General features: G+C 52.8%; 4 protein-coding genes across 5 annotated transcripts in view; 3 read left to right on the top strand and 1 right to left on the bottom strand.

Annotated features, from left to right (window-relative positions):
* Positions 1-170: 170 nt before the first annotated feature.
* LOC127605100 (C-type mannose receptor 2-like) lies at positions 171-3179 on the top strand. The gene is made up of 9 exons (XM_052072692.1): positions 171-320; positions 924-1082; positions 1450-1532; positions 1744-1870; positions 2052-2099; positions 2178-2345; positions 2454-2573; positions 2652-2763; positions 2831-3179. The coding sequence occupies exons 1-9, from the start codon at positions 257-259 to the stop codon at positions 2853-2855; spliced, it is 906 nt and encodes a 301-aa protein (XP_051928652.1). The 5' UTR covers positions 171-256; the 3' UTR covers positions 2856-3179.
* Positions 3180-3384: 205 nt separating this feature from the next.
* Positions 3385-11862, top strand: LOC127603361 (wings apart-like protein homolog). Its single transcript, XM_052069538.1, has 20 exons — positions 3385-3589; positions 4345-4826; positions 5062-5740; positions 6123-6472; positions 6608-6768; positions 7635-7730; positions 7807-7980; positions 8063-8199; positions 8321-8432; positions 8571-8807; positions 8883-8994; positions 9125-9222; positions 9316-9392; positions 10071-10228; positions 10323-10438; positions 10534-10713; positions 10783-11005; positions 11247-11335; positions 11421-11516; positions 11652-11862. Exons 1-20 carry the CDS (start codon positions 3552-3554, stop codon positions 11715-11717), a joined length of 3681 nt encoding a protein of 1226 aa, XP_051925498.1. The 5' UTR covers positions 3385-3551; the 3' UTR covers positions 11718-11862.
* An 815-nt stretch (positions 11863-12677) lies between these two features.
* atoh1c (atonal bHLH transcription factor 1c) lies at positions 12678-13630 on the bottom strand. The gene is given in 2 exon segments (XM_052069539.1): positions 12678-13499; positions 13502-13630. Coding segments are annotated over 2 exon segments (579 nt in total). The 5' UTR covers positions 13544-13630; the 3' UTR covers positions 12678-12962.
* A 2492-nt stretch (positions 13631-16122) lies between these two features.
* LOC127603502 (glutamate receptor ionotropic, delta-1-like) overlaps positions 16123-20694 on the top strand; it is a 43710-nt gene continuing 39138 nt past the window's right edge. For both annotated transcript variants that reach the window (XM_052069802.1, XM_052069801.1), the window contains exons 1-2: positions 16123-16556; positions 18231-18386. In XM_052069802.1, coding sequence (XP_051925762.1) covers positions 16469-16556; positions 18231-18386 — 244 coding nt within the window. In that variant the 5' untranslated portion in view covers positions 16123-16468. The remainder of the gene's footprint in view (positions 16557-18230; positions 18387-20694) is intronic.

Raw genomic sequence — 20694 nt, 5'->3', positions numbered from 1 at the left:
GAGAGCCAAAAGGTACGGTGACAGCGCTGCCATATTGGATGTGGCGCGATTTGAGGCCAGAGACGCCGCTTGGTGCTTGCTGCAGTGCGCCTTTCCAGTTCCACTCAACGTCACATCTCACCATACGTGTGATGACGTCAGGAGCGTAAGTCACACGGGGTCACGTGCCCATTACACCAAAATTGGTCTCACTCTGCTCGGCAAATCCCAGCTCCTGTGGAACCCGAACTTGTCATAATTCTATCCAGCGCTGAAGATGCAACCAACAGGATGGCTTCTTGGGCAGGCACTGCTCACGCTTGGCGCGTGGACAGCTTCTGGTGAGTTCAGACTCATTTGGCATTTCTTTTTCTTTCTTGTATTTATTGAATTGCATTTCAAATTTCATTTCAGTTCAATTTGTGGGCAACTTAATTTTGTCCGATCACAGGACGGGGAGGAATTCATTTCAACATTTCACTGCTGATAAAGATAGAAAGGATTTTTTTTTGGGGGGGGGCTTTGAAGAGTTTCCTGGAGCAGACTGCTTTGCGCGCTATCACTTCAAAGCGTCACCTACATGTCCTTCAACTTGTTCTCTTTATGCTTTGTCACCACGTCAGTTGCACAACAGAACCCAGTGGCAGTCGCTGCCGTGTAAATTTAACAATAAAGAAAGCATTTGGCGTCTTTGAGGAGAAATACTGCATACCACAATCTGCACCGAAAATCATGCCTTGAATCTTATAAACATGAAGCTATTTGGATATATTAGAAATGCACAAGTTACACTGCTTAATGAAAAGGAGTGATTGTGAAGTGAATAAACAGAACTCAAAAGCGACTGCGGCGATGATCACTCACACCAACACTACTACATTTTGGCCACCTTCCCCAATCCGTCACGCTTTTTTTTTCCTCTGAGTGTTTATTCCCGCTTTTAGATTCCTACTGTGACCATGGTGACGTGCTGTACGGCAGTTTTTGTTATTACTTTGGATCGTGGACTGCATCGTGGAAGGATGCTGAGGATTACTGCGTCAATGTATGGAAAGGTCACTTGGCCAGCTTCCACTCAATCGAGGAGCTCAACTTCTTGAGAGGTGAGCACCATGATTAAGGACCCTATTTTCATGGCCGCCACATGTTCTCGTGGAGAACATATTCTCAAATGTGCGGATTGGATGAGTTTTCTTTCTTTTGGTATTTTCGTAGTTGAGGGCACTTAGAAAGTGTCATCGAAAACGCCTTAGTCCGTCGACGCAAGCCGGGCTGGCCAAAATCCCAAAGACGATAAACTAGACTTGCCATGGCATGAAAACGACGTGCACCTATCTACGAAAATAGTGCGTTGCTTAAAAGTGCCGCGTGGGCATTCCTGACTATGATCCCACAATGCTGCTCGCTGCACAACATCCACAAGGTTGCCTGCCGGTCTTGCACTTAAGCTCATGTCTTCCTTTCCTGAAGCTTACGCAAGGGGGTATTGGATCTGGGCGGGATTCAGGAGGACTAATGGATACAATGCAATGTTCACTGATGGAACACCTTCAGTAAGTGAAATCTTTGCAACAAGTCTGAATAAAATTGTCATCTGACCATATTTCTGAACAATATAAGATCCACAAATGGTTGAAATGAGGGAGTGTGGGGGCGGGGGGATCACATTTGGGCCCCAGACCTCACTAATGGGGAAAATGTTCTTTAAATGGTGAGAAATGAAAGACATCCTCCCTAAAGAGACCTTTCCAATCTGATCAACAGGACTACCTCCCGTGGGGCGAAAAGCAGCCGCGCGGGTGGGAGGACGCCAGCTGCGTTCGCCTTGGATCGGATGGCCGTCTATATTACTACCTGTGCCACATCGACATACGGTTCATCTGCAAAAAAGGTCCACGATTCATGACGGTTTACTTCGTGGGTTAACTGATGTCAGTTAACCCACAGTGCTTAATTTCCCGTTACCATAATCGAGCGCAAGCACGCAAAAGGAAAACCCGGAGAAGCCTTATTCGTGACGTTAAGGGTCGATCTGCTCTCATGTGTGACACGTACCGCGTCCGTCCTTGCAGCCGCGAACCGCGGGTCCAATCCTCTCAAGCTATCGGAACCGCAATCAGGTGATGTTACACACGACAGCCGACACGATCCCGTCTGACGCACTTCGACGTTGGTGACAAGTGGCGTATCGGTTGCAGTTTGGACCGACGCGTGCGGCTGGTGGGCGCACAACCCCTCCAACGACTACTGCTACCTGCTCATCATCGAGTACCAGATAAATTGGAACGGTGCGAAAGACGACTGCAGCCGAAACGGAGGCAACCTGCTCAGCATCACCGACTTCAAGGAACAGGACTTTGTGCGAGGTACGCACTTCGTTGCAAATCTGTCAAGTTGATCGCACGCAGAAATGTTGAGTCGAGTTTGGGCTCCGGCTCATCCTGACGGTGGTGGAAAATGACTGTCATGTGTAGACTACTTCCAGGCGAGAGTGAATGGGATTTCCCTGTGGATTGGCGGCTACAGCCTCAACGCTGAAGAAAAGTGGATGTGGAGCGACGGATCCAAGTTGCTTTACATACGCTGGAGCACAGGTTGGTGTCACGGCTGGCTGATGGATGCTTGCAGGCCACCATGTAGAGCGCTTGAGATCTCTTCTGGCCTGCTTTCAGGCGAGCCTGAAGACGACAAGCCCGCGCAACGCTGTCTTTCCTGGGACCTTGACAGCGACCGCTGGAAGGAGGACACCTGTGGGAGCGATAGAGGGTTCATCTGCAAGATTAGGTAAAATGAAATGTGGCACCTGCTTGTGCAGGAAACTGATGGTCTGTCTTTGGTTTTCTTCCGGCAGAAGCAAAAGGTCAATGGCGGTGTGAACATAAGTCCCCTCAAATGAATGAGGCGAAAGACAAAATGGCAGATGTGATGGTCAGCGACTTCGTCCATGCAGCTGACATGCTTGGGACTTGTTTGGTACAGCTACTAAAGGCTCAGCAAAAACGCTTTCTTCGTCTCCATGGGGTGTGACTGTCTTGTCTGTTGGAAATTTCTTCCGCAGACATAGTTTACATGTAGCCACACTGTAATTATGAATATGATAACGTATTAAATTAATGTCATATTACAGCATACAGTACAATGTATGCAGTGTAACTGCGAAGTATGAGTATCATGGCATTAAAATATACATGAAATAATTACCAGCCTGTGTACTTTTTTGTTTTCGGTGTATCTCATTTGTGTGCAGTCATGTGAAATGATAATATACGACTGCTGCTGAAGTATTTGAACGCCGCATTGGCATATGGTGACGTGCATATAGCGTACAAATACTTCCGGTTACAGTTGTCAGAATAAATGTATCGTCATTTTGCAGACTTGCTACCGCGTGGAATTTAATTATGTTTATATTCCTGGAATTCGTACTTCCATAAATATGTTGACGGGTATTTAAAAGGTTTAATAGAAGAAACGCCTGGTATCGTATTGGTTTCTTTTATCTTCCAAATTCTTGTAGAGTTTGACGGAATTTCCGGTTTACTGTCAAACTTGACCTAAATGGATCCAATGGAATGGAAGGCTTTGGTCACCCAAGCCGGAGGAAACAATTGTATGTGATTTAATTTCTAGGCTGAACAATTTTGCAGGCCTTCCAGTTTCTGAGTGCGGCAGAGCCGCGTTGGCACCCAAAATTGTTGAGCGTGTGTGGCGTTTGCCATCGAGCACTTGGGCAGCTGCTGCTGCCGGTGTCCGGCCTTGTTTATGCTGCGCTTCGGATCAGCCAAGCAGGCCTTCGGTCCGGTCCGATGCCAGTTTAACGCCTCCGCTGGTTTGTCCCCATCGGCCCAATAGCTCACCAAGTAAGCTCCGAAACATTATTTTAGCTTTATTTATATGCCTTCATTTTCCTCGGTGTTGTGTGCTTTTCGCGTCGCGGCCCAGAACGACGAAATGGCGTTTATTGTTAGCCGTTAGCTCGCCTCAATGCTAACGCTCAAACGAACAACTTAGGCGGTGGTAAGGATTGTACAAATTGCCGATTTAAGAGCCACCAAATCCTCGCACGTCTTTTCCTCCACCCCCAACAAGCACGAGAGGGACCGGGCGCCGTTATTAGCTTTTGGTATGTGGCTAACCTTAGCTTTGTTTGGCCCCACCAATCTGAAAGTTTTTTTTGTTGTTGTGTTTGAGGTCACACAATTTTCGCTCTGTAAAAACCACATAGGCACCCACTTTGCTCTCAATCATTTTCTTTCCATGATTGCCACCTCCAGTATTGTGATTTTTTTTTCTACAAGCTCAGTGAAGAACGACATTTTGAATACTTGGTCACGCTTTAATTTTCCAATCTTTCTGCTTCCTTAGAAAATATGAGCCAGATCCAACAATGACATCCAGATTTGGTAAAACCTACAGCCGTAAGGGAGGAGAGGGTTCGTCCAAGTTTGACGAAGTGCTGTCCACCAAGAGGGGCACTCTGAGCACAAAATGGGGGGACACCACCTACAAGGCCAAGGTGGGCTCCAAGCGTGCTGGCCCTCCAAAGGGCTCTTCGTTCCTGGACACTCACAAGCGAGCCCGACTTGGAGGGGGCGGCTCGGACGACCCGTTTGGCTTCGACAGTGATGAGGAGTCGAAGCCGGTGTCCTCTCGTGGTGGTGGCAAGTCATCACCTGCCAAGATGGCCTCAGCGGAAGCCCCAATGGTGGAAAAAGTGAGACTCAGCCCGGACCCCAGAAACTGGTCTAGCTTCCGCGAAGGACTCCACGGCTCAGTGCAGGACATGTCACGGCCGGGTGGGACGGAGCGTTGTGGCCCCTTCTTCAACAGCGGCCATGCCAGCAAAGGTAATTAGTTAGGCCCAAAGAGTTCTTTAAACGACCGCACAGACGTCACCGCGGAACATGCCGTGCGCAGTTTGCCTTTTTACCTGCGAGCAGCCCACATGCGTTGTTTTGAAAAATTTGCAGACATGTCACCGACTTGCCGTGCGGCACAATGCGTCATGTGATGCTGTTGATCATTGTTTTTCAAACATAATCAGTGCTCCGATTGACTTCGGTCTATTTTACGCGGCCCCAGGTATACCCGAGAGCTCCTCGCCGTCTTGGGAGAAGCAGCACAGCTACGCGTGGTACCAAAACGCCTCGGAGAGCGACCGGAAGCCTTTGGCGCAGACAGCCACCTTGAAGACCTCCACCAAGGCCGAGTCCACCTACAGCTCCTGGGACGCCCTAATGGGCTTCCGACCGCCTTCGCCCAGTCAGGAGCTGCGTGCCCCAGCGCTCTCTTGGACTTCGGCGGTCGCGGGGGACAAGCTGCCTTCGCCGCCTCGCCTGCAGAGCCCCGTGGAGAGCCGGGACCCAGATAGCGTCTTTGGCTTCGAGACGGCCGACTACTGCCGAACGACGTCGTCCCCTTCGGCGCACGTGCGGAACTCAAAATGTCGGACGTACCGCAGGCCCGGCAAGCGGAGCGCCTCCAAAGCTACGGATTGTGGCGATACGGCTCGGGGTCCGCTCACGCCGGGGTCTGGCGGCGCGGGCGCAACGGAGGCGACTCGGAGCAGCGGGACGAGGGATTACTCCGTGCTGCACCCTTCCTCTGCCTCCATGTGTAACGTCACCAATCAAGCGGGCGGCGTGAAGTTTACCAGTGAAGCCGCTCGCGCTAGCGATAAGAGCGCTGCTGGCTTTAGCGGCGCCGACGGGCAGCTCGCTGCTACGCGGCAGCGAAAGAGGACCGAGCAACAGGACAGCAGGTACAGACGGCCCACGGCTAGAAATTTTAGGTTTTTGCATATTATTAAAAATATAGACCGTGTATAATCCATCATACAATTCAGGGAAAAGAAGTCATTTTATTTTCTATAGAAACTTTTCCTTAAAATTGCCAAATAAATATAAATTTACTTGCTTACTTGATTCATTCTTAATCTTTAAACTGAAAAAGTACAAAAGTTAATAAAAGCAATCGTTTGTATTCATTCAAGATTGTTTTTTAATGGGTCAATTAATTTAATACAATTTTAAAGACAAAAGTGTGCACACCCTGTTGGAGCCCATGAGAAGAATGTCAAAACAGGAAAATGTCCTTCACGTCATTCTGTGACCTGAATGACATATATTTTCTCTGCTCTTTAGTCAGAACCAGTCCAGATCGAAGAAGGGAACCAAAACGGACCTGTTCGGTTTCGACGAACTTGACGCCTGCCATGAAAACGAGACTGACGCCTCGTCCAAACTCAAAATGAAATACTTTGGTTTTGACAACATGAGCGACAGCGAGGCAGTTGGCGACGACGACGACGACGACGGCGACAGCAGGATGAAAGTGAGAGCACGCTTCAAAGCGGTTGCCGAGGAAACGGCGCCCGCCGCCTTGGAGGAGGACGCGCACGACGAGCCCGTCAGGAACTGCCGCGCCCTTCAGAGATGCGCCACCGGGCGGAGCCAAAACTACTTGCACGGGCAGGATGGCAGCTTACAAGCAGGTCAGACAAAGTCCCGCGCTGCGAATCATTTCCTGTAAAAAACGCGTTGCATATAAAAGGTCTGCACAAAACTGCCATTTTTTGGGGGGGGGATTAAATTTTTGGATTTCTTTTCACATGAATTGACGCCGTCAGAGTCAGCCGGGCAGCTCCTGGATAGCCTCCCCGCGGACGTGTTGAGCTTCTCCGAGGACGATCTGCGGGTGGTGGCCTCGGGCCCCAGGAGGCACCCCCAGGGCAAGCCGGTCAACAAGAACCACAATACCCACCGGAGGATCTTCAGTGCACAGAAGAAGGTGCGGGGGGCGGGGGTGGGGGGGACCCGAAAAGTTGCGTCACCGCCTCTTGACTCAAATGATCACAGTTGACAGACTATCTGCCCCCGAAAAACACGACCAAGCAGATGTAGAACATCAGCAAGCCTTTCTCCGCGTTCTTTTCCTAATCGGTTTTCCACGGACTTCTTCTTGTTGCATGCAGCACGTTGACGGTCCAGCGCGGCTCATCGGCACGCTGCGCCTTTTTATCTCCGTTTATTAACCCTGCCGCGCACCCCCTCCCGATATTCACTCACTCTCTTTTTGTTTCTCATGACGAGTGACAGCTCCCGAGCGCGCGTTTGGCACCGACACGCACAGATGGCAGCCAAAAGCAAAGAAAGGTTGCTGGTGGGTGGGTGGGGGTGGGGGTGGGGGACTTATTTTGGGGGGTCACGAATCGCAATGGGCTCAAATCAAGCTGAGTGGATTTTATTTTATTTTTTTGGCTTTGCGTTCGCCGCCGCGGGCGTTTAAATTCCAAACGCGGCTATTGACCTCCTCAGACGAAAACAAAACAAAAGCACTCCGTTTGAATGTACTTAATAAGAACATAGAGTAACCACCGCATTCGACGGATTGAAAAGAATTCCACCGCTCTTGTCACACTCGCGCCGTTTGTTCTGGTTTACCCACCGTGGCCACCTGGGGGCAGTATGACGTGGACGGAGGTACTGTTCGGACATTTTTTCATCAAGTTGCGTGTCCCGCGGGCAACACAAGTGGGATTCACAATAAGGTTTCAATTCCTCTTAGGTCATCAGTACAGCATTTAATGCAGCATATTAGTTGCTCTACGCAGAGGCTCAAGAATATCCGCTCATGTGTATGTTTGTGCGTCGCAGTCACCAACCAAAGCAGTGTACAACGCCCGCCACTGGACGCTGCAGAGCAAAGAGGAGCCCATTCCGTCCGTCACGTGCCGCCCGCCGGCGACTCCCGTAAGACGCCGACCCCCGCGCGCGGCCTTTTCATCGTCTCCTACCGCCGGCCAATGACATCTCGACGTTGGCGCAGGCGCCGCAGCTGTCGGGAGGAGCGTCGAGCGACGTGGCGTCGGACGCGCAGAAGGACAACGGCGTCTTCAAAGCCCCGCCTCCTCCTCCCAAGGTCACCAAGTGTGTGCACGTCCCCAGTGACCCCTACCAGGACACCGTCACCACCCTCAAGTGTCGCAAAGAGCACAAGGAGGTACGCGCACTTCTGAGTGTGTGAGTGAGAGAGAGTGAGTGAGTGTATTCGTGGTAACTCTTTCCTTTTTGCCTTTCGTCAGCTCTACACGGTGGTCCAGCAAGTGAAGCACTTCAACGACGTGGTGGAGTTTGGCGAGAACCAGGAGTTCATCGACGACTTTGAGTACCTGGCCGCCGGCCTGAAGAGCGGACAACCGCTCAACACGCGCTGCCTCAGGTAGGATTACGGCGAGGCGACGGCGAGGCGACGGCGAGGCGACGGCGAGGCGAAGGCGAGGCGAAGGCGGTTGCTTCTCTTTGGGTTCACGCGACCTGCGCACGCGCGCGTGTGTCCGCAGCGTGATCAGTCTGGCGGCGCGCTGCGCCATGCCCAGCTTCAGGATGCACCTGAGGGCACGAGGGAAGGTGGCGCAGGTCTTCCAAACGCTCAACGACGCCCCCCAGCACCATGTGAGTGGCAAAATGGCGAAAAGCTGCTGAAACGCAAGACTGGCTGCTTTTTTTTTTTGGATGGATGATATTTCAAATGGGAATTTTTTGTTTGTTTGTTTTCCCGACGGGCTTTTGCGGCTGTCCTGGGTGGGGCAGAACCTGGCCATGTGCACCGCCTCCCTCATGTACATCCTCAGCCGCGACCGGCTCAACATGGACCTGGACCGCTCCTGCTTGGACCTGATGATCCGGCTACTGGAGCTGGACCAGGACCACGGCGGCTGCGACCCGGCGTCCCAGCTGAGCGCCAGGGAGATCTGCAAGATGAAGGAGAAGATCCGCAAGCTCTGCGACACGGTGCACAACAAGCACCTGGACTTGCAGAACATCACGGTGCCACGCACGCACGTCACGTTCATTGACGGGGTCCAGCGTGTGACCTTGCGACCCCTACCCTTTTTTGTTCAGACGGGTCACCTGGCCATGGAGACGCTTCTGTCACTGACGTCCAAGCGGGCGGGCGACTGGTTCAAAGAGGAGCTGCGGCTCCTGGGAGGCCTGGACCACGTCGTGGATAAAGGTAACACCTCATAAACCTCTCGGTGTGCACGCGCGCGCATGCGCGTGCCTGTCGTTTGGTTCGCCGTGTCTGCGAGCCAACAAGCGTTTGTGTGCGTGCGACACTTAACAAAGTGCGTGTGGCACCCCAGTGAAGGAGTGTGTGGACAACCTGAAAACGGAGGACGACAAGGAGAAGCTGGTGTCGTCCTTGTGGGGAGCCGAGAGATGTCTACGCGTGCTGGATAGCGTAAGCGTGGCGGCCATCTTGGCACGTTACCTAACGCGGTGCATCGGCCGCATCGTAAATGTGCTTGTGTGTGTTTTTTTTTTTTTTTTTTAGGTGACGGTGCACAATACAGAGAATATGAACTACTTGATTGCCTACAAAGACTCGTCGCTCATTGTGTCCTGTGCCAAGTCAGTAGACAAATAACCGGAGTGTGTGTGTGTGTGCGTGTATGTGTGCGCGAACAGCACAAGCTGCCACCGGCACCGCCCAAACAAACACGCGTCTTGTTTTCAGTTCTTTCAAGCGATTGTCCTCATATTTTATATTGCGTTGCATTAACGGCCCACTCGCCGTCTCACGTCCTCCCCGCTTTTGCCCCTTGAGTGACACGACCTTTGAACCGCCAGTTCTGCAGGCCGCCCCGAGGATGAGGAGCAGGACGAAGAGTTCGAACGCGTCCACAAAGAGCCGCAGTGTCAAGAGGCCGACGCGGGCCCGCGCGTCCGCTCTGCCCGGCCCTTCAGCTGCCTGCTCCCTTAATGCCATTAAGCCGCACAAGGCGCACGCACACAAACCGGCAGTGTTTCCTAATTCCTTAACTTGATTTCGCGTCGGCTTCCTCCCTCCCTCATTGTCGGATTTGCTACACTCGCGACATGTCCAGCTGTCACTCAACCGACACCGCGCAGCCGCCATCCGCGACGTGTGCGTCCGTGTGGTTTTAAAGCCGCACACATTCAAAGTCGCTGACAACCCAGAGTGGACAAAAACAAGCACCTGCGCCCCCGATGCCGCGAAATCGCCGTTGCGGTTGTTTAATAATAATTTTTAACGCCTCACTCGAATCGTCGACCCCCACCCCGCAGGGCACTGCGGCGCTGCGAAGAGATGATCCGGCGCTACAGCAGGGAGGTCGTCGGCGGCACCCAGCTGAGCGCGGACGGCGGCTCGGTGGTGGCCAAAGCGGTGGAGAACTGCATGAGGGCCATCATTTGCGTTCTGCTCAACCTGACGCACGACAACGGTCAGCGCCTGCCCAGGCACGCACATGCGCAGGCGCGGAGTTGCGGCGCGTCGTCAGCGTTTGCGTGCGTGCGTCTGTGTATGTGTGCGCGCAGAGTGGGGCAGTACCAAGACGGGCCAGCAGGACGACTTGATCAGGACGGCGCTCAACTGCGTTCTCAGAGTTCCGCAATACTTCCCGCAGGAGAAGAGGTTCGACATCCGCGTCCTGGTGAGCACCGCGCGGGTGTATCGTTGAATTTGTCGGTGTGCATGTGTGTGGTTGTGCCGATTAAATATCAGTGTGTTTGTGTGTGTGTGTTGTAGGGCCTGGGCCTGCTGATCAACCTTGTGGAGTACAGTGCCAGGAACCGCTACTGCCTGATGGAAATGGAGACGGAGGGAGGTCAGGGTCCCTGCGACTCCACCGTGCTTCTCCTGCCACCGTACCAGCCCGACGTGGTCATCGCCGGCGGTCCGCTCGGCGCCGTAGCAGCGCTCGTGCAGGTACGTGTGGTACCTGCACCCCCCCCAAAAAAAAAATAACACTAACCCGCCGCCCCCGTCCGTCCTCAGCTGTTCCTCCAGCGAGAGCGAGCGGCCGCCCAAGCCGAGGCGCAGACCGACGACCTCATCAAAGAGCCCGCCGCCAAGCCGGCGGACAAGAGCGGCCAGTGGCAGGAGACGGGCGGCGAGATCCAATGGGTGGCCAACGACAACCACTGCGACGACGCCCAGGAGAAGGACGACAAGGATGAGAAGAAGGAGGAAGAAGACCAAGAGCTGGACCTCAACAAAGGTGAGCGATTGGCTAAAGACGACATGCCGGGAATTTAGCAACGAGCTAAAAGCTAAAAAATGCAACAGGCAGGCGCGCACGAGTGAACTTTTGTAGCATGACGAGGGATTTACAGTCGGAGGGCTGATATTAAAAAGCAAAAGCCACGCCGAGGATTTTTCCCCAAGTGGGCCATGAGCTTAAGTGCCCGAGCCCGGATTGGTGGTCCTCAAAACTGCGTGCGTGCGTGCGTCCTCTTCAGCTCTGCAGCACGCCGGCAAGCACATGGAGGACACCATGGTGGCGTCGTACACGGCTCTGCTGCTGGGTTGCCTCTGCAAGGGAAGCCCCGTGAGTCGCATCCACCTTGCCGACAGCCCACCGCACGCTGCAAACCCCCCGACGCTAACGGTGTGTCTGTGTGTGTGTGTGTTAGATGAATGTGACTACTGTGCGAGAGAACTTACCTCAGGGGGATTTCTCCGTCATGACGGTGTTGCTCAAGAAGTTCCTCAACTTCATGAACCTCACAGTGAGTCCGTCGCATGCCGCAACTTTCTTTTCTCCGGCTCAAATTTGGGCCAAATAATTGTGTGTATGTGTCTTGGGAACGTGTCAGTTTTGAGCGGCGCGTGTGTGAGAGTGTAAACTCTTTTTGTCTCCGCAGTGTGACATCGGCACCACAGGACAGAAATCCATTGCCAGAGTCATCGACTTTCTGGAGCACTGCTAGATGCACGCACACACACACACGCACACACACACACACACACACACACATACACAAGCGGTCCACCTCCAGTCAGTATTTTCACTCCTGTGCCGTATTTGGTGCTCCCGGTTCTGACCCCTCAATCAAGCTACTGTTTTGTTATTTTTTGAAATACATTTTATTTATTAATTTTTTTTTACTTTAACGCCACAAACTCGTCCTTGGGCGCCTCCTCGTTCGCTAAGTTGCAAGTTTGACGCGTGGAGAAGAGCCCCAAATGGTTTTTACATTCGGTTGGCGTCGTCTTGTTTCATCCACGCGTCTCGATTCTCCGTTTTTGCCCTTGAACGAGTGAGTCTCACGTACCTCTCGCCAGGTCACTTCAACATTTTTCTTTTTTAAAATATTTTTTTTTTAATGGCGCATGTACAACTCGAATCTTATCGTGAGGAGGTGGCCCTTCAAAAGCTTTAAAGGGTCTTTTCTCACAGTCACGTTTGGTTTCGATAACCTCAGGATCGTTGCTTTCATTTTTAAAATGACACACACGCACGCACACACACACAAACGTTTACAAGAGCTTTATAGAGGAGCGCGGAGGATGTTGGTGTACATAGTTTGTTCATAAGTTGCCGGAGGAGCAGTGCATGATGGGAAGCGGGTGGGTTGGGCCGTGCGGAGAGAGGCCCGGACTACTTTGGAGAATTTTTTTTTACAGACTTTTTTTTGGGTGTCCTCCTCCTGCGCGTTGGAAAGTTCTTAACACGGCGACTGCGTTTGTACCGGTCTTTGCTTTCGTGTACATACTTGGAAAAGAATAAAAATTGTTACTTTCAGTACCTCCCGCTGGGTTTCCTTTTTGTCGGTTGAAAAAGGGAGTTGTTGTTTGCGTTTTTGCGAGTTTGTTGTTTGGCAGCGGATGTGAAATTTGCAAGAACCTGAAACCATGTCAATCAAGAGATGGAAACGACGTAAAAAAAAAATTACTAAACTAATCATTTATTTGCATTATTTTCATATTTCAAAACACCACTCACTTTTTAAAAAAATGTTTCTCACAAATCAATGAGCCAATTACCGTATGGATGAACGCATTTCGATGAAAAAAAAAAGAAAAAGCCAGTAATTGCAAGAAATACTCGAGGCACGTTGATGAGCGTCAATGCTCGTCCGTTTTAGCATCTGGGCGACGTGATGACCAAGGAACAAACCGAACTCCCCAAAATTGACGGAAGAAAAACAGCAGCAGGAAGAGAAGTCCAAAGGTCACTTCAGTCTGGGCGGCGTGTTGTGTGTGTGGTCCTCACAGAACTTGGTGACCGCTCGCCTGGGTCCCTTTTCCAGGGGAGGCGCAGCATCCCCGTCGCCCTCCTCCTCCTCCTCCTCCTCCGACGCGCCGTGCAGCAACTCGCTGAGCGTGGCGATGTAGATCTGCGCCATCTGCAGCGTCTCCGACTTGGACAACTTCTTGTCGCTTTGCAGCTGCGGGATGACGCTGCGCAGCCGGTCGAAGGCCACGTTGAGGCCGAGCATGCGCCGCCTCTCGCGGGCGTTGGCGGCCAGGCGCCTCCGCCTCTGGGCGCGCTCCGCGGCGCGCGCGTCCGGCGGCGCCGCCACTCGGAGGAGCGCGCCTGCCTCGGGGCCGAGGCGAAGCTGCGCGATGGAGCAAGGAACCCAGGCGGGAGGGCCAGGCTCGTCCCGGGTCCCGGCGCGCACGTCGCTCGGGCGATGGGCCGCGTGCAGTTCCGCGATGAAAGGCGTGAAGAGGCTTCTGCGCGGAGACATGGTCAACTTTCTCTCCGTGCGCACACGGCGGCGTGTGACACCCTCGTGCCCGCCCGCCTCATTTATGCGCCCGCCTGATGGGCGTGTGTGCGCGCGTGTGCGGGTCCACCGCTCGCCAGGAAGTCCATTCGAGCAGTGTGGAGAGTTCATCAAAAGAGGATTAGACGCGCGCGAGTGCGCATGCACGTGCAACCTTGGAACGCCACCAAAGGAGGCGATGACATTCAAGCGTCACGTGACGTCACGCCTTCTCTGACCGCACGGGGGAGATCCTCACTTTTCCCCTTCCTGTTGCTGTCCCAATACTTTTATCCCTACATTCCACATTTCCATTCTGTTGGTGTCCCAATACTTTTGACCACGACGTCCCAATAATTATTTCCAAACTCCAAATTTTCTTCATTGTTACACATCCACAACTATTGGGACACGTCCAGAATGAAACTATTGGGCTTTGTCGAACCTTTGTAGTCTGTCCTTGTGTAACATCCCGCGCGTGGACTGTCGGGTTTGATCTGCGGTGCGAGTCTTACGTCAATGAGCCGTTTGATTGGCTGTAATGAAGCGTGGGCGTGACACCACAGCAGGTGTGTGTGTGTGTGTGTGTGCGCAAGTCATCTCTTGCCTTGGCTGAGGGCATAGTGCCCAACCAGATCAGAACCTGAGGCCTCACTCAAAACCGCTTTGGTGCTGGCGAGCGGCGGTCTTCCTCGGGGGTGCTTTGATCGCCCGCCCGCGTCGGCTCGCTGCCACCAACGAGCCGTTTGATTGGCGGGCCCACGAGTGCCGGCCAAAAGCCGACATGGGTCGGGGGTCCTCCCTTCTGCTCCGTGCGCCGCCATGCTGCTCGCTTTTGTAAAGGCCGCCCGCGTGGGCTGGCACACGCCCGCGCCTAATCCCCTCACGAGTGCGCCATGGGGCGCTTCCAAAAGACTCTCACTTCTTGTCACTCATGGCCGCTCTGCCACCGCACCGCACCACGCGGCACTCTTTTTTAATTAAGCACACAAAACACTGATCAGCTCCACTGATGTGATGCTTGGCAGCCGTTGGATGACCTGAGGAGGCTGCACACGCACACACACACACACACACACACACAGATGAAAAAAAAATGTTACATTGTCATAGTTTTATTCTTCAATCAAACTTGGAAAAACCTGCCCCAAAAAAAACACAAAAAAACAAAACAAAAACAAAAAAATGTATCGCTTCTCAAATTAAGTAATTGATTCGCAAAACAGATCTGCAAAGAAAAAGAAAATATCTCCAGCCATTGTGTGGTCGTTTCTGATATGCTTGCTGCAATTGCACGTTGCCCCGATCGCAAAGGTCAAGGGTCACAAGATGGCCGCCTTACGTCAGACATGTGGGACGAGTACACGGCGGCTGTTTTTGTCAAGCTTTACAATACATCAGGTCGACTTTTCTGGATGATTTGGAAGCTTGAGATGTCAGCATGGTCAAGTCATCCGCCATCCACAAGCCTCCGAGTTTCGTCTCCAACGTCTCAACAAACAATTAAATGGTAAGTGATCCCCCCCCCCCCCGCTACTTCGCTTTGGAAATGGAAATTTGGAACGTACGCGCACGTTCTCGTTGCAACGCGGTGATGCCGTGTGTCAAATATGTATAGCCCCAGTTCAGGTCCGCCGGCATTTTGTTTCATATTTGAAAATACATTTATAAACTGATTTTTTTTTCAGCGTAGAGTTGCACACAGTTTGTGTGAATACTGCTCCTAAGACTGCTCCTAATACGATTGAATCGCAGATGACGATGAGAAAAGCAAACGAACAAAAACCGAAAGGCGGCGGCGAATAATTGTGGGGGAATGTGTAGTAACGCTCCGTGTCCCGCAGAGGGAGCCACGCTCCACAAATCGCCAACAGCGCACGAGCGTGTTGCTTTTCTGTAATATTTAACGTACGAAGATGTCAAAAGTCACGGGTTGACTTCACCTCTGCTCGGGTGCTAAATCCGTTTGTTGTTGCCATGGTAACCACCACCTGAAGTACGCTCATCACGCTGCGAACCAAACAATCACTTACTGTTGAGTGCTCTCTTGATTAGTGGAACGTAATCCTGATTATTTTCTTTGAATGCAAATAATGTTGAACACTATTTTGCGTGGGTGCATGTGAAGATTGAGTTTGTTATTCTTGCGATTCAACTGATGTTGCATAAAAAGTTGCACATTCCTGCGTTTTTTTTTTGTCTATTTGACTTTTAAGATCTGATCAGAAACCAAAATAAATCTGAAGTGACCTCAAAGGTCACATCCGGACACAAATTCCACACTGGGCCCAGAATGGAACCCTGCGGGACCTCACAACCGCCACGCTAACCACCCAATGCAACGTTTCGCCGCTAATGGTGACCAGTCCTTTTTTTTTTTGTCCTCATGGGCCCTGCTGATGGCTTGCCAACCAATCCTGGGCCTACCTCGCCTTGCTCAAAGTCAGCAAGAGAGAAGAAGGGCAGAGAGAGAGCGAAAGGACAGACAGACACACAGGCAGACAGAGAGAGATGAGTGAAAGAGAGGGAGAAAATGAGAGGTTGAGAGAGAGAGAATGGGTGAGTCAGTCTACTGTCCCTGTGAGAGGCCCCCCCTCTCACTCTCCATCTCTCTCTCGCTCTCTCTCTCTCGTCACTGTAGCGAGAGGCACAGCGTGCGGAGCAAGCCTCTTGCCTCTTCTTCCTCCTCCTCCTCCTCCTCATCCTGGTGGCTCAGCTGCTTTTCTTCCTCCGCAGTCCGGAAGCTTCTTCTTCTTACTCTTCATTCTTCTTTTTTTTTCTTCTTTCCCCCCCCCCCCTCTCCCGCTTCCTGCATCCCCACTTTGGATAGCTTTCCTTTCCTGCGTTTCTCCCCAATTTGTTCCTTTTTTTTTCTTTTTTTAAAATTTATTTTTTGCGCACTGAGGACGTGTCGGCGGCTGGCGTCTGGGTGCGTGCGCGGGTGTACAGGCGCGTGCGTGCACGCGACCATGGATCTCCGCATGCTGCTAGCGCTGCGCGCGTGCTTGTTGCTGTTCCGCGGAGCGACGCTGCGTGCCGACTCCATCATTCACATTGGTAAGGCAGCATATACACTCCCTCTTATTTTTCTTATGGGGAGGGAGGGGGGGGGGGATCATGCGGTACGGTCCTGATGGTGCCTGGTGGTCTGGGGGGGGGGGGGGCGGAGTTGAAGGGGTACCCCCCCCTCTCTCTCGTTGGTGCGTGATGAGGAAGACAAGCTGTTGCTCAGTCTTTCATTCATCCGCCAGTCGGCTTCATTCAAAGTCTTGCGGGCTTTGTGGAAGCGACGCGCTTGATTTGCCGTTCTCGACCTGAAATAGGAGGCGAGGCGCTTAATGACGGGTGTCAAATCTGGTGTAAATATGCCACTCCGCTGGCGTGTTCACTGGAAGAAGGACAGAAAGATGCGACGTATTGTGACATAAAGTCATGAAGTAGATGCATGGAGGCGAAATATGATGCGGAGTGAAAAAAAAAAAAAAAAGTCATGTAAGTGTGCTACACTGCAGATGAATTAAGCATAAATATGGCGGAAATGGGCTGCGTTCCAGATGTATACTGTAGAGACGTACTTGATGTAACTCTGCCAACAAAATGGGGGTGTAAACACCACATAACGAGTGACGCCGCAAATTATTTTCTCGTATGGCGAAAGTCATGATGGTGCGGATGCCTGGATGCTTATCGTTGTCGTGGTAACGACCACCTATCGTTTCGTAAGACAAACATTTTGAGTTGTCGCAAGCTGACGATGAGCGTAATCATGAGACTGCACGCCCAGGACTGGTCGCCGTGTCGTTGGCAGGGCACCAAAAAAACAGAGCGGTCGTCCAAAGTGTCGTCATTTTACCGAGGTCACTTTTGAGATGAATTCCAGTTGTCGGAGTAGCTTGAACGCCCCGGACTGGTCGCCGGTGGGTCACGGGGGGCACATACGGACAAACAACGGGGCACTCCCTCGCCAATGTTTCTCTCTCTCTTGCTCTTTTGGCCGCGAGGGAACCAGGCGCAACTTTGAGCGGGACGTGCGCCTCATCTTAAGCCTCTCATGACAAAGAGGACAAACGGCCACTGTTGGCGCCTGGCGAGCTGCTCGGTCACACTTTGTCATCAAACGCAGTTCACAGGGGGGGCGGGGCTTGGACAGGAAGCGCGATGATGACACACACACACATGCAAGAATCTGGTTTGGTCGAGCTGCAGGGGGGAAGGTGGAAGTGCCAATCAAGAGTCACTTGTGAGGTTCCCTTTTGACACACGAGGGACATTCTCAGGACGCAACATGTCCCGGCGGCAAATTCTGCGCTCGGCGGGATCCACCCACTCGGGACAAGATGGCGGCCGGAATGGAGAGGTGAAGATGATGGATGATCCTTTCCGGCTGATCGATGGACGATGACAGTCGATCGATAGCACGAACGTGGCGCCGTCAACCGCTTGATGAGACGGCGTTTGACCCGGCCGGTTCTTGTCGGCCAAACGTCGACGACACCCGCATCGACAAAACGCAGCAAAAACCACAACAACAATCGCTAGCAGCTAGCTTAGCGGAACCGCACAAGTAGACCAGAAACCGAAGTGCAGCTAGCTTTAGCGTTGGCTCTTCTCCCAGCTTTGGTTCTCATTGCAGCTCTGCTTCCAGACTCATCCGGGTTGCGATCCGTTGCTGCGTTTCGATTGCAAATTTTTTTTGGGGGGGGTTCTGACGCGCTCCTCCATGTCATCCAGGCGCCATCTTTGAGGAGAACGCAGCCCGAGACGACGAAGTGTTCCAGCTGGCCGTGTCCGACCTCAGCCTGAGCGACGACGTGCTGCAGAGTGAGAAGATCACGCACTCCATCAAACTCATCGAACCCAACAACCCTTTCCAGGCCGTGCAAGAAGGTAAGCGGCGCGCTTCGACCCCCCCGACGCTTGGGTTGCAATCCGACGCTTCCGCTTGAAGTTCGAACGTTCGGCTCGGCTCTGATTACGCTTCAGATTCTTGTTGTGGTTTTGTCGCGTTGCTTCTGCTTCTACTTCCGGGTATCTGATTCTGATGCTGATACAAGCTGATGCAGACGGATGCTGGAATGTCTGATGCTGATGCTGATGCTGATGCTGATGATGTTGCCATGGCGACACCCATCAATACACGTTTCAAGTTCCGTGACAGTCGCGATGATGACAAACTTGTTCCTTGGGTTGCCGCTGCCCGGGACCCTAAGGCAGCTTCCGCAGACCTTGCCGATCATCTGATAGTTTGGGGGGGGGGGGGGCAGAGGGGGGGGGGGTGGAAAAGCAGCCCTCAAGGAGCAGGACTGGAGACCCCTGGGCTGTAGTTGATCAGAATTAGAGAATGATTTTTTTTTTGTATCGTGCCGTCTTTCCAGCCCACCCGCACACCCCCAAATTAGCCGCTTTCCTTTTGTGCTGGTTAATAGTCGGACAAAAGAGGCTGATTGTCAAACGTGATCCATGCGAGTGGGCCCCATTATGTCCAATTAGAGGAAAACTTTTTTTTCTCTCCCCTTCCTGCTCTTGTTTTCTCCATCTGATGATGTTTCCACATTTCTTTTTGTCGTTTTCTTCTGAAAGATGGTCAATCAGGTACACCATGCGGCAATCTGAAAGTAAATCATAGTACAAAATGCACACCAAAAAAAGGATGATGACATTATGAGCCTCACTAAGTGCGCAAAATTATTGACGAATTTCTTGCAAATGGACTTTGCTCGGAGAGACTCTTGAGTGACATCCGAGGAGGCGATGGGGGTGCGGGGGGGGGGGGGGGTGTCACCTGACCTGATTTCGCTGGCTGGCGCCGCGTGACTCGTCGAGTTTTGCGGCATCACGGGCGATAATCTCGGCAGGTTTCTGAGCCGCCGCGTCCCAGTTTCCACGCCGAGTTTGCCCGCGGCGCTCGCTCGCTCGCGTGGACGCGCGGCTCGGAAGTCCTTTCAAAACTTTGCCAAGCGGCACCTGAACCCGCTGCGGCGCACGGCAAGGCGCCGTCGGCGTACTCTCGCGTGTATCGGATGCGCGCCGGCCTCCGTAGTTTCGTGCAACTGCACTTCACTGTGCCCCCCCCCACCCCCCCGTTGCGTTTAGCACAAACAAGCCAAACCCGTGTTTTTTTTCTTTGTTTGTACTCGTATGCTGACATGTCATCGAGGCGCCACTACTTCCTGAACAAACACCGAGTAGAAGATGGCGTGCCCGGCTAATAAGGACTCATGTAACTTTGATGAATTATGAAGAAGCTTTGGCTGCCGCCTCGTTAGCGCGCGACAAAACGCCGCCTCTGCGTCGTCGCAGCAACATCGTGAGCTGAGTCAACCGCACGCGATGCGCCGGGAGGAAAACAAAACAAAAAAAAAGCCCCCAAAACGGAATCACCGGCTCATAAAATCCAGGTGAGCTGCTATGGCAACCGCTAAATTTTTATTCTGGTTAGCAAGAAATGAAATATTTAGCGTGGGTAAAAGACACGACGGGTTCAGCGTGCGCGTCTGCGTTTTGCCCCTTTCGCTCATATGGGGAATTGGGATTTCCCCGGCGTGTAGCGGGGTGGCCCCCAAAAGTCTCGGCCCGCCGTGTCCGTCAAGTACAAACGTTTTGCTCGTGCTCGTGTTAGCAAAAAGTCCTTCAAAATTCATTTAACGTCGCCGCGGAGTCGTAAAATCGCCTGCTGGCTTTCTCGAATTTCCATTTCGGTCTTCTTTTTTTCACGGCCACGTTTTCTGTCGCATGAGTGTCCGTGTGGCGGTTTGCGTGTGAATTTGTCATGCGCGTGTATGAGACGGCGTGCGCGCGGACGTCTGGGCCGCTTTAGCGTGATGCGGGACGGCGCGTGTGAAGGGTCTCGCCCTGGCAGGAGCGTCCCCCCTTGCCAAGCCAAGCGAGCGTTTTGTCCTCGAGGTGAAAGCATCCAGCAGGGGGGGGGGGGGGGGGGGGCGACGTCCCCGTCCAGTACCCGCTCCGGACCGACCCAAACAAAACGAGCGCCGTCCCCCTGCCGCACATGCCGCCTCCCCCCCGGCCGATCGCGAGACTCGCCGAACAAAAACGACAAGCCTGGGCGAGTCATTACCGGGATGTCCGGCGCGATCCGTCAAAACGCGGCCGCCTCGCCGCCGGCCCACCGTGCGGTCACGCGGCGGCCGGATGGCCGGCCGGCCGTACGTGGGCGCGTTCGGCGACGGGGTGTGAA

This window comes from Hippocampus zosterae, chromosome 7 (assembly GCF_025434085.1).
Source record: "Hippocampus zosterae strain Florida chromosome 7, ASM2543408v3, whole genome shotgun sequence".
In the NCBI taxonomy this organism is placed as follows: Eukaryota; Metazoa; Chordata; class Actinopteri; order Syngnathiformes; family Syngnathidae; genus Hippocampus; species Hippocampus zosterae.
The sequence above is the reverse complement of the archived record's forward strand: the minus strand, read 5'-3'. Positions and strand labels throughout refer to the sequence as shown.

Bases quoted from the DNA above. Each gene is read 5' to 3' on its own strand.
- LOC127605100 (XM_052072692.1), top strand. From the start codon at position 257: ATGCAACCAACAGGATGGCTTCTTGGGCAGGCACTGCTCACGCTTGGC. The intron at 2,574-2,651 runs GTTGGTGTCACG...GCCTGCTTTCAG, and splicing joins TTACATACGCTGGAGCACAG to GCGAGCCTGAAGACGACAAG. The intron at 2,764-2,830 runs GTAAAATGAAAT...TTCTTCCGGCAG, and splicing joins GGGTTCATCTGCAAGATTAG to AAGCAAAAGGTCAATGGCGG.
- LOC127603361 (XM_052069538.1), top strand. From the start codon at position 3,552: ATGGAAGGCTTTGGTCACCCAAGCCGGAGGAAACAATT. The intron at 10,439-10,533 runs GTGAGCACCGCG...TGTGTGTTGTAG, and splicing joins GGTTCGACATCCGCGTCCTG to GGCCTGGGCCTGCTGATCAA. The intron at 11,006-11,246 runs GTGAGCGATTGG...CGTCCTCTTCAG, and splicing joins AGAGCTGGACCTCAACAAAG to CTCTGCAGCACGCCGGCAAG.